The sequence below is a fragment of the Carya illinoinensis genome, chromosome 11 (assembly GCF_018687715.1).
Source record: "Carya illinoinensis cultivar Pawnee chromosome 11, C.illinoinensisPawnee_v1, whole genome shotgun sequence".
Taxonomy (NCBI): domain Eukaryota; kingdom Viridiplantae; phylum Streptophyta; class Magnoliopsida; order Fagales; family Juglandaceae; genus Carya; species Carya illinoinensis.
In genome coordinates, this window is record NC_056762.1 from 31,540,068 (window position 1) to 31,553,613 (window position 13,546).

General features: G+C 36.1%; 1 protein-coding gene and 1 long non-coding RNA gene across 3 annotated transcripts; one reads left to right on the top strand and one right to left on the bottom strand.

Annotated features, from left to right (window-relative positions):
* Window positions 1-2,511: 2,511 nt before the first annotated feature.
* LOC122282390 (protein FAR1-RELATED SEQUENCE 5-like) lies at window positions 2,512-4,216 on the top strand. Its single transcript, XM_043094342.1, has 3 exons — window positions 2,512-3,765; window positions 3,880-3,972; window positions 4,097-4,216. The coding sequence occupies exons 1-3, from the start codon at window positions 2,512-2,514 to the stop codon at window positions 4,214-4,216; spliced, it is 1,467 nt and encodes a 488-aa protein (XP_042950276.1).
* Window positions 4,217-5,179: 963 nt separating this feature from the next.
* LOC122280961 lies at window positions 5,180-8,486 on the bottom strand. Of its 2 annotated transcripts, none has more exons than XR_006230103.1 (3): window positions 7,579-8,486; window positions 5,848-7,469; window positions 5,180-5,756 (listed from the first exon to the last, which is right to left on the bottom strand). It is a non-coding gene; the product is annotated as an uncharacterized LOC122280961 (long non-coding RNA). The 2 variants fall into 2 exon arrangements; XR_006230104.1 differs by having other exon boundaries at window positions 5,848-7,481.
* Window positions 8,487-13,546: the final 5,060 nt, after the last annotated feature.

Below are 13,546 nucleotides of genomic sequence, written 5' to 3' on the forward strand. Positions count from 1 at the left end.
CAGGTGCAAAAGTATTAGAAACTAGTAGCTCGATTATTTTCATCGTGGGTCTTCTCCCTCGTGTGGCTCATCGTCGTCGTGTGGGTTATCTTCAAGAGGCCGGAGCCACTACCATTGAGCAAGTCGTCACTGAACTGTAAAACAGTTCAGCAACTATACAATGGTAAAGAACGTATTTTGCGTTGCTGATGTTTATTGATTTCTTGGTTGTGGTTTTGTTAGGAACAATATTGACCAAATCTGTTGGTTTGGAACAAAATTGCTTTCGGGTAGAGTTAGTTGCTCAGAAATATAAAGATTTTGTGCTTCTGATAAACAGAAACTCATTATTAGTTATAGTGATGGTATTAGGCTGAAAGTGACCAACAACTGAGGATGTTTATGAAGATTTTAACTTTACCAGAACTTTGTGGCTCTGGTGATTTTAATAACATGTCCCCCAGCAAATTTTATTGAAGTCACACCACGAAAGAAGATTCAATTAAAAGAAATCAATGGTCTAGATAATTTCTTTGAGAGATGTTTCCGTGTGCATGGATATTTGAAGTGGGCTTCCACTATGTTATTTTCAGAGCACTAATTCCTTTGCTGTAAGCCTACTAGGAAAAATTTATAGAAGTCTAAGGAGTACTACTAATCAAGTAGTGCTCTTTGTAGCTAACAAAATAGTTTTACCAGGTAAAATGACTTGATTGGACAATTAATTGCATTCAAGTCTATCCATTTCAATCATAATCAATAGCTTGTGATGTCACAATGGTATCAGATAAAAAACAGAATATTATATAGAGAAGGATATGATATTATAAGCAACATGTAAACCCTTCCCGGCCAAAAGTTTTGAAGACCTAGAATTAGAGTCCTAATTTCCTTTTATAACGTGGATTTGTTTGGCAATATATCGATGCTGCATTCATTTCACAATTTATAAGCATGTTTGAGGCAAAAGATCAAATAATAGATGATGTTTATAACATTTGTTAAACGTGTAGACAATCCCATGGACATTTGCATGTGCATGAATCCATGGTCATTGATATTATTCCCAAAGATTTACCTTGGATATTGAACAATTACAACAAGGCATTGGAAACGGGGAAGAACACCCATCTCCGCTACCAGCATCTACCTCAAATCTCCCAACCTCAGTATGTTATTGTAAAATTTATTAAACTTATTGTAATGGGTCTGCTCAATGTTTATCATCCTAATTATCATTATTATACAAATTTAGGACATCCCTCAAACTGGTACAATGAACTTGCCAAATTACATGCACGGTTATTATGGACCACAGTGTTCATGGACACCAACCTTTTTGCCATATACAGATGGCAACCAATATACAAGCAACATTGAGCAGGTGGGTTAACTTAGTTCTTGTCTTTTAATGCATAAGTTTGGTTTTTGTGGAGTTTAATTTGGTGTAATTTTTTTATGTAGAATGCTGGTTACCCATTTCAATATGGGATGAGACCGCCGACTCCCATCGGCTCTACAAGCTCTGCAACGAGTGCAAGAGTTGGTGAAGAAACTACACAAAATCGTAAGGAAACTGAAACACCAAGTCCTTCCTCTAGAATTGATAAAGGAAGTAAAGAGGATATACTAAATTGCCGGGAAACCAACGATGGCATGACTGGGTCACCACAGTCGGTGCAACCGGATGGTGGTGATATAATAGAGGAGCCAAAGTTGGGGATGGAATTCAAATCATTTGAAGATTTACAAAGCTATTATAAGGATTATGCTAAGAAATGTGGGTTTGGCGTGATGACACAAAGGAGTGAGAGGGGAGAGGATCAAAGTATCAGATATGTCACCCTTGGATGTGCCCGCGGAGGGAAGGCTCGAAATAGGAGTTTAAATGTCGCCAACCCACGTCCAACCGGAAAGACAGACTGTAATGCAAAGATTAATGCATTAAAAGTCGAGGGGAAGATGCGGTTAACAACAGTCCATAATACACATAATCATGGCCTTAGTCCAAAGAAATCCCGCTTCTTTCGATGTAATAGAGAAGTGAGTGAGACCATAAAAAAAAGTTCTTGACACAAACAACTTGGCTGGCATCCGGATAAATAAGAGTTTTGGATCTCTTGTCGTTGGTGCAGGTGGGTTCGAGAACCTTCCATTTTTGGAAAATGATTGTCGCAATTACATCGACAAAACACGACATCTACGACTTGGTACTGGTGGTGTTGGAGTACTCCAAGATTATTTTTTGAGGATGCAGTACAAGAATAATGGTTTCTTTGCATTGATGGACTTAGATGATGATGGGAGGCTAAGGAATGTATTTTGGGCAGATCCACGTAGTAGGGCAGCGTACACGTATTTTAGTGATGTGGTCACATTTGACACCACGTACCTCACAAATAGATATGGGATGCCTTTTGCACCATTTGTTGGTGTAAACCACCACGAACAGTCCATTTTTTTGGGAGTAGGGTTGATTTCAAGTGAGGATACAGAAACCTTTAATGGTTATTCCAAACTTGGTTGAAATGTATGGATGGTATAGCTCCGAAAGCTATCATCACAGATCAAGACAGAGCAATGAAAAATGCAATTGTTCTTGTATTTTTGAAAACACAGCATAGATTTTGCCTATGGCATATATTGAAAAAAGTCCCTGAGAAGCTTAGCTCACAGGGTGCCTATAAAACTGGGTTGAAAAATGAGTTGATGAAATGTGTATATGATACTCAAAGTATCGAAGAGTTCGAGAATTGTTGGGAGGGGTTAATTAACACCTACAGTTTGCACGAAAATGCCTGGTTGCAAAGTTTATACGCTGAGCGTGGGCATTGGGTACCTGTATTTTTGAAAAAGTTCTTTTGGGCTAGAATGAGTACAACCCAGTGGAGCGAGAGTATGAATGCCTTTTTTGATGGGTATGTTCATGCAAAAACAAACTTGAAGGAGTTTGTTGATCAGTTTGACAACGCGCTGAGAAAGAAAATTGAGAATGAAACAAGCGCAGACTTTCACTCATTTAGTGCCACAATTCCCTGCATTTCTAGATCTCCCATTGAGAAGAAATTTCAAGAGTTATACACGAACGCTAAATTTAAGGAAGTTCAGCAGCAAGTTATGGGTGTGCTTGATATGGATCCAGCTATATATAAAAGGGAAGGATCCATAAAAACCTATCTTGTAGAGGATGAAATTCGTGTTGAGGAGTTCGCTAAACCGGTCACATTTTCTGTGGAGTTTAATGAGGAAAGTTGTGATGCAAAGTGCTCATGTGGGTTATTTCAGATGAGGGGGATACTGTGTCGGCATATTCTGGCAATATTCAAATCTAACCAAGTAAAATCATTGCCAAGTAGATACATTTTAGATCGATGGAGGAAGGATATCAGAAGACAATACACATTGATCCGCAGCAGCTATGACGTAGAGGATCAGAGGCCAGATACGAACAGATATTCAGGTCTATTGAATGTATGTTATAAGATGATAACTCTTGCAGCGGATTCCATTGAGCACACCACGGATGGATATCAAAAGTTACATGCAATGAGTGACTTATATCTTCAGAACCAACAACCCCCATCTATAACTGTAACGGGTTCAAATGTTGCCTTACATTCAGTTGAGACGACTACAAATGGTAATGAAAAACGGGTTCTAAGTCCACTTGTTTTAAGAGGGAAAGGCAGACCTCCGTCTCTGAGGAAAGCATCAACATTGGAGAAGCGCGTGTTGAAAGTTAAAGCGAAGAAGCATAAAGCACCTATCAAGGGAAAAAGTAAACAGGTTAATACAATTTCATTTAAATTGTATTGTAGACTTGTTACTTCTAGATATTAGCCACCAAAGTTATTACTATATAACTTAATGTGTTATTGCTTGTGTTACTTGTCTTCTTAGCTTTCAAGAGAAGACACACCAGTCCGCGACACACGTAGAAATTTATTTGGCACATCAGAGACCCCCATCTCCAGTGATATACATGTTAGCCAGGTATATGCTTCTAGATTGTCTAAGTTCACTTGTGGTTGAACTATTTTTATATTTATAATTTTTTTCGGAGAATGAAAGCATTGACAATGATGGATCTTGAATGTTAATATTTTAACAAGATCAGGTTGTGGCAGACAGCACACAAGCTTTTGACATTACTAGAACCCAGCCCTATGTTACATGGAATGAGAGTCAAGAAACTGTAAACATATTGGAGTTTGCTATTTTTATGATTAGTTATTAGGTTAATACAATTTCATACTAATTATTTGCAGCTTCTTCATGAAACATGTCAATTTTGGGTTGGATGGATCACAACCCGAGTATGTGGATGAGACACAACCGAATCCAACAATGAATTTCAGCAATTTTGAAAGGTTGCCAGAATTGATGTATTGGCTGGAATTTCTATGCAAATTCATGAATTTTGGAGTATTGATTGTAATTGGACAGCTTCTAGGCTGTTTTGAATGTATTCCCTGTAATTGGACAGCTTCTAAGCTCTAAAAGTTGGTCTCTAGAGTAACTTAATCAGTTGGCAGGGCTTGTAATGATAACAATATTAATTAAGTTTGGTTGATTAATCAGAATTTCATGACCTATTCCAGCTTTATTTATAGAATATTGTTAAGGTTATGCTTCTAGATTGTTGTGGTTTCACATTTAGATCAATCAACAAAACTTGAGGTTGAAGATAATGGTTGTACATGGCCCCACACGGTATGTCCAAGTGCAGCGTATAAATGCTAGTGGTGTTGATTGATAATGGTTGTAAGAGGGCAAGTCAGCACCATCATATTACAATCGGGTTTAAGTTCTCTAATATATTGTTCAAGAGTTGGCTATTGGTTGAAATGAGCATGTGCTCTAGAATTGAGCAATAAGGAATACTGTAAGGGAAATGAGCATGCGCATAAGTCATGAGTCATGAGTTAAGTGATATGTGGATGTTGGATTGATCCAACATCCTTAACGACACTCTCTTTAGCAAGTTTGGTATAGAGTTCGCTAAACGGGTTCCTGATTGCAAGTTTCACATTACAAGACTAAGGGCTCAGCCCTTAGTGTTAACTGTAACATATCCAGAAACCAACATGGATCTACTGAAATATAGATGGAGTAGTTCACATTTGAAATACAACACTTGATATTCAGATGTAATGCACCATCACTAAGCTCTATTTCAAATAACAACACTTCTCAATCAGATTACAATCCAACTTCAAATTACAACCACTCACAGAATACACAAAATGGTTTGACAACACTTCTGAAAGTTTGCTTCCCAGTTCAGAGTAACATCCACCATCAGAAACCACAAAATAAAATTACATCAAGTTATTGGGAAACATGGCTTCCCAGTTCTTCTTTACATCGACCATCACAAACCACAAAATAACTTGGCAGATCAGAGTAACTTAAACTACATATTTACAATAACTTAAGAGAAATCAATTCTGAGCTTGGTTAGACAGCAAAATGTAACATGATACAACAATGGCAACAACCCAATACAGATGGAGTAGTGTGCGTGAACCCCTATTTTCAGCTTCTTGCTTTAAAAGCACCAAGTCCTTCTTCTGAACCTCCTCAAGTATATTGGATAACATTTTCTCAATCGCATCAGCTCTCTTCCGAAACTTAATCTCCCTCTGTTGAAAATCGTCGAGTATCCTTTTTAGCTCTTCATCCTTCCTTAATAGTTCGATTTTAATTTGGTGAAGTTCTTGCTCTATGTCCAAAGTACCATCCACCCACTTAAAGAACTTGCAAAATGGTAAGCCCTGCTCATTTTATCCAAAAGACGCAAACTTAGTTAGATATACTTATAATTAAATAGAACCTTTAGGAAATATATGCAAAGAAACATTTTACCTAATTGTTGTACTTTGGACAGCCAAAGAAGGGACGTCCTGGATTTCTGGGAGTATTTGAGTATCTCAATGTCGCCTCAACCTCACAGAAGCATAAAGGTTGGCTCACAGTACGTTTACCAAAGGATGTGGAAGAAGTTGAGGGTGATGACATTCTAACATTGAAACAATCGGGTTGATTACAAACAGACAATATCATGCACATAATAACTGATTCATAACATTCAAACACATTGATAGCTAAATACTTCCTAAACAGAACAAGTAAAATCATAATACAGAGGTCACATTTACACAAAATCACATTGTTGGCTCACATTTAATTAGGATGAAGTCTACATAAAGACACTGTAAACAGAACACTCGGGTTGATTACAAACAGACAATATCATGCACATAATAACTGATTCATAACATTCAAACACATTGATAGCTAAATACTTCCTAAACAGAACAGGTAAAATCATAATACAGAGGTCACATTTACACAAAATCACATTGTTGGCTCACATTTAATTAGGATGAAGTCTACATAAAGACACTGTAAACAGAACACTCGGGTTGATTACAAACAGACAATATCATGCACATAATAACTGATTCATAACATTCAAACACATTGATAGCTAAATACTTCCTAAACAGAACAGGTAAAATCATAATACAGAGGTCACATTTACACAAAATCACATTGTTGGCTCACATTTAATTAGGATGAAGTCTACATAAAGACACTGTAAACAGAACACTCGGGTTGATTACAAACAGACAATATCATGCACATAATAACTGATTCATAACATTCAAACACATTGATAGCTAAATACTTCCTAAACAGAATAGGTAAAATCATAATACAGAGGTCACATTTACACAAAATCACATTGTTTGCTCACATTTAATTAGGATGAAGTCTACATAAAGACACTGTAAACAGAACACTCGGGTTGATTACAAACAGACAATATCATGCACATAATAACTGATTCATAACATTCAAACACATTGATAGCTAAATACTTCCTAAACAGAATAGGTAAAATCATAATACAGAGGTCACATTTACACAAAATCACATTGTTGGCTCACATTTAATTAGGATGAAGTCTACATAAAGACACTGTAAACAGAACACTCGGGTTGATTACAAACAGACAATATCATGCACATAATAACTGATTCATAACATTCAAACACATTGATAGCTAAATACTTCCTAAACAGAATAGGTAAAATCATAATACAGAGGTCACATTTACACAAAATCACATTGTTTGCTCACATTTAATTAGGATGAAGTCTACATAAAGACACTATAAACAGAACACTCGGGTTGATTACAAACAGACAATATCATGCACATAATAACTGATTCATAACATTCAAACACATTGATAGCTAAATACTTCCTAAACAGAACAAGTAAACACAATATCATGCACATAATAACTGATTCATAACATTTAAAATGATTGATAGCTAAATACTTCATAAACAGAATAATCCAACCATTCTGGAAATTGATCTAGGAATTAACAACTTAAGCAGAATAGGCAATCAAACTCCACTTCGGTTGGTCACTTTCAACTGCATTCATTCCCAATTCTCTTCATAATTAATAACCTGCAGACGAAACTACGGAAGAATCAGATTTTTAAACAGAAATAAATAACATAAATACAATGCATAAAAATCATTTATTGAAACACAAGAGCCAGGAAGAGTTACCAACCTTGAGTGGGTTCTCTCGATAATTGCCCAGTGCCCAAACCCCAACTCCAAAAATTGGGTTTCTCGGGTTAGGGTTTCGGGAGTTAGGGTTTCTAGAGTTAGGGTTAGGGTTAGGGTTCGGGAGTTAGGGTTAGGGTTTCGGCAGTTAGATTTTGGGTTAGGGTTAGGGTTCGGGTTCGGGTTAGGGTTTCGGCAGTTAAATTTTGGGTTAGGGTTAGGGTTCGAGTTAGGGTTTCGGCAGTTAGATTTTGGGTTAGGGTTAGGGTTTCAGGAGGGTTAGAGTTTCAGGAATTAGGGTTTCGGGAGTTAGGGTTAGGGTTAGGGTTAGGGTTTCAGCAGTTAGGCTTTCGGGAGTTAGGGTTAGGGGTTATGCAGATTTTGAGAAAGAAACAGATCTAAAGAGATCTGACAATGGAAAACCAATCTTAACGAACCCAGACTGCAAAGAAAAACCAAGGGGCAAAATCTGCAAAAAAAAATTGTGAAATAGAAAGAGAAAACCGAGCCTTGCAAAAGACCAAACCCAGACTACAAAGAGAAACTGAGAGGAAAAACCTCAAGACTGCAAAGAGAAACCGAGAGGAAAAAACTGGAAAAACCTTTTCTTCTATAAAGAGATTCAAGCACCCATGGTTAAATCCAGCCTTCGACAAGATAAACAATAAAATCTATAAAGAGATTCAAGCACCCATGGTTAAATCCAGCCTTCAAAAAGATAAACAATGAAATCTATAAAGAGATTCAAGCACCCATGGTTAAATCCAGCCTTCGAAAAGATAAACAAACTGTGACGCCCTCAAATTCCGTTTGGGATTGGACGGACATTTGAAGCGTCGAGACATGCAACACAAGGTTACCTGCCCCCGTTCATGACATATAAGATGCAATGTTCCTAACATGCATCTAACAATATGCAATATTCGCAGCGGATAAATTTTTTTTCTTTAGCAATACTATGCACCAAATTGAAAATATCTCAAATGGTTAAAACATACTTCATACATAAAAACCCATTGAATAACTAAGATCACAACACTAGTCCAAAATGGTTATGATTCAAAAAGTACTAGAGATGCAACTCAATCGTACAAGTAGTAATTTACGTTAATTACTATATTAACATTGATGTCGCACTGTCGCTTAGTCAACTGTGTCTAATTGATCAGCTCCTGATTCTCCTTCGGGTCCTGTAACAAGATCTACCATTCGGGGGAAATGGTAGTTGGGACTACCAAAGTGAGATTTGATTACAAATCTCAGTAAGTTAACAAAAAAACTTCCACACAAGCTAATGATACATGGATGACAGTAAAAGCATAAATGCATAATCAAATTCATAAGTAATTAAAACATAACTTAGCGTACAACATAGCATAATTGACATAACTTAAATTGAAAGTTGAACTGAACTTGACTTGACATGAACTTGATTTGAAACTTGACTTAGCATGAACTTGCTCTGAAACTTGAATTAACATGAACATGATATGAAACTTAACTTATCATGAACTTGTTCTGAAACTTGACTTAACATAAACGTGATATGAAACTTGACTTATCATGAACTTGTTCTGAAACTTGACTTAACATGAAAAATACATACTCCACAATTGTTGTGGCCCCATGTATTCTATATGTAAATACATACTCCACAGTTGTTATGGCCCCATGTATTCTATACAAACTTGACTTAACATGAAAAATACATACTCCACAGTTGTTGTGGCCCCATGTATTCTACGTGTAAATACATACTCCACAGTTGTTGTGGCCCCATATATTCTACACAAACTTGACTTAACATGAAAAATACATACTCCACAGTTGTTGTGGCCTCATGTATTTTACATGGGGCCACAGTTGTTGTGGCCCCATGTATTCTACAGAAACTTATTCTTTAACTGCTTAAATACACACTCCACAGTTGTTGTGGCTCCATGTATTCTACGTGTCACAATTGCTGTGTCTCACGTAGTGTATGCATCACAATTGCTGTGACTCCATACATAAGTAATCAAGATGAAATGTGACTGGAATACGAAAGGACTGAAGTCCTGTCGTAATATAACGTGACTTGAACATAACTTGAAATACATGACCAACTTGAGATAGAAATATTTCGTAACATGGCATAACATATAATAGACAACATATTTAATATGACATACTTGCAACAGTGAATATTACATGACTTGACATACATGTAATAGATGGCATACTTAGCATGATGTACTTGTAATATACAACAATACATGACAGAATATATTATGTAACAGATAAAAACTGATGACAGAATAAATTCTATATAACAAATAATTACGTGATGACTTGACATGGCATGACATATATTATAACACACATACATACACTGTAGTTCCTTTACTTAGCACACATACACAGTAGACTGCTAGTAAGTTAAAAGCTAACTTACCTCGATCTCCGCGTTTCTTATAAAACTTCAAGTGCGATCACGAGGAACTGTAATTAGTGATTCTAAAAGTTAGAACTAAATAACTAATAATTTGAAATATGGAAAATACTAACTTAAAGAGTAAAATTTTCATTTTACTCTCTACATGTGGGAAAATGACCGTTTTACCCATAACTTAAGGATTTTGCATACTAACTCCAAAAGTTTCCAAAATTTACATTCCTCATGTAAATTTTGTCCTAAACTTAAATATCAACTCAGAAAAATTTAAAACAAAACACAACTATGGAAAAAACACTATGGCCGAAACATCCATAGGCCATTTCCCTTGATTTTTTTTTTTTTTTTTTTTTTTTGCAATTCTTTTCAACTTCAAAACTCATGCTTAAACCAAAATTTTGCAACAAATATCTTCCAATCCTAAGTTCAAAACCATACTTAAAACATCCATTTAGAAAAAGCTAATAATCAACACCAAACTTTTTTGTAAAAAGATCCAAGCACTTGAATCACAAGTTTTAACCTTAAATCAAAACATCTCCAAGAATTTTAAAAATCAAATCTTACTTCTAACATATTCATAATATCATCCTAACATCAACCATGCTTTAAATCATCAAACTAAAGTCACCAAAATCATAAAATAACATTTGGAGTTTTTGGTTTTACACTTAGTCCAAAAACAGAAACTTTTTCCTCAACTAGTTTTGATAAATCTCTTGATCTATGACTTATAAATATATGATCTTCAAACCAAACCATCACATGGTTTAAAAAGATGTCCTAAAACATATATAAGCTTCTAATTCAAGATCACATGGTTAGAAATTAACCAAAACATAAATTTAGCCAAGAATATCCACACTTTGGCTTATTTGAATATCTCTTTGCATAAAATTTCATATCTTTGAAACTAACATCAAATATCTTCAAAATAATAATATAACATGTATATAAGATACTTAGGATCCTCCAATAAAATTATTAAAGTCATTAGAATAGGTTTAGACCACCAAAGAGTTAAACTTTTTCAAAACAGAAATTGTTTTTCTTCTTCCAGTTTCTAAGTTTCTAAATCTAAGAACATCTTTCATCAAAACCTTTAATCATGCAAAAATCCTCAACCAATAGTCACATATACATGTTAACAATACTCCATAAAAATTTCGAACCAATATCTATCCATTTGCTTAGTCAAAAACTCCAAAACATAACATACTCTCCAGATTCACACCCAGAATGACCTTTCCATGGTTAAAAATACTTTTGACTGACCAAATGACCATGGAATGATACAAAAAATACATCTACGGAAACTAGGATCAAAGAGGAACAACTTTTATGAAGGAGTTATCGTGTGAAAATACTTACAAATGGTTGAAAATCTCCATGCAAGAAGACCTATAAATCTGTCTGAGAGCTCTTTTGCATTTCTATCTAAGAATGGGATGAAGAAATTATTAAAGTGAAGTAAAAGTGTCTTGCACGACTCAAGACTTCTGTAGGGGAATTATTTGGACCTTAATGATCATTGAGTGGAGGTATACGTGTGACATAACGTGAAGGATAGTGGGGGGGGCAAGGACAAAAGCTATGGGGCATGGTGCTTGATGGGGTGGGTTCCTCCATACTATTGAGTACAGCTTGTGGCAATGAATGATCTGCCAAGTGGGGGAAGAAACTTCTCCAAGAAGCCTTGCCAAGGTGGCCAAATTCGTGGGCCTTAGTGGGCCTCAATTTGGTTGATCAGATGAAAAAGATTTTGCTTAGGTGTCATGATCTCACACCTTGATTTCCTTCACAATTCCATCTAATAGTTTCTTTTTGTGTCAAGTATCTAATACTATTAATTATGTGTGGTTAAGATCTTGCCAAGTGTCCAAATAAAATTTTGCTAACCTAATTTGGACATTACACACTGTGATTTTGAAAACACTGCGCTTAGTACGTTTACCAAAGTTACTATTCACTCCAAAAATAAATGTAATAAACTTAGTACTGAAAAATCCTAAATATTCAATTAAGCCTAGTGGTGTAGACTATAATGTATTCTGACACTTCTAACTATCTCAAATAATTAAAATCGCATTTCTGGCACCAAAGTTAGTGATAACACTAACTATGTTGACAGGCTAAAAGCTATGCGATTAGTCAATTCGTGAAAACTTATGGGATCTTCACGAGGTTCTTAAAGCTAATAGAAATTTCACAATTAAATTTCTAGCGGGCTGTTACACAAACTATAACATCAACATACTTGCTCAAATCGATCTGCAAAAGCGAAGATCTCAGACAAATGAGAAAAAAGAAAAACAAAGCCACACAGCACACGAGGAAGACAAGCTCATCGTTCGTCTGGTTCGCAGGGCTAGGGTTAGGGTTGATGGCGAACGTGAGATGAAAGGGGCGAATGAGGGGAGAACGGGAGACGAAAGGGGCGAATGGGAAAATGGGAGATGAAAGGGACTTCTGGAGTTGGACAGCAATTATGGGAGACGAAAGGGCTGAAGGAGTGGAATGGCAGGGTTCGACAATACGCACCATTTCATTAACTTTGGCTGCCACGTCGGACGCGACTACGCGGCGCTTACCCGCTGTGCTTGCCATAATCATTTTCCTAGTTCTATATACTTTTAAACTCAAGAAGTCCTAATCTATGTAATATAGCCTCGTCAGTTGTGCTTAACTTCTTGCAAGCAAACATGTTCACTATTAATCCTAAAGCTAACCACATTATAAGGTTCAACTATTCCCTCCATTCGAGCTTTACACCTTCAAATCCATAGACACCAACTTATAATTGATGGTACTAACCCCATCACAATACCAAGTTGAGAGACAACTTTGGCCTTGTGAAACCAAACTAACCTAAGTTGCTGCCAACTTCTAATTCTATAATGTCTTAGACCCAAGAGGCCTGCAAAATGCCCTCACATACTAGCTGCTAAATCACTCAACCATAAAACATGATCCAGTGTTTCTACATTTGAACTTTCACAAACACTTGCATTTAGAGGTCATAGCAATATTTAATCTTGGTATATTGGAATCAAAAGGTAAGCTTTTCTGGAAGCATTTTCATATAAATATAGACACTTTAGTGAGAAGTGTCCTATGCCATACCCATTTTGCCCGATCCACTTTTACTCCACATGTCTGGATAGTGGATCCAAGCAGACTTGGTTGAGAAACTACCCGAGATCAAGGTTGTCCACACAAGGTGATTCTTCTTATCCCTCATCGAATTATGTTCATCACCTGGTTAGCTAAACCTTCTCCAATAAGCTTTTGATACATATGTGATTCATTTTAGTCCCTTTTAGCACACAACAACTGCAAATTAACTGACATTTTTAGCCCTAAAGAACTGAACTTATTTTTTTTTTTTTTAATGAAAAAAAAAAAGAGAGAGAAATGCACAGCTCCACATGTCATACCTATCAAGAGAGAGAAGTTCAGACTCCAAAAGTTGCATTCAACGCAAAACTTTCAATAAGATCAACATAATTTAAGAGAAACACCTGCTTTAGTGTGCTTT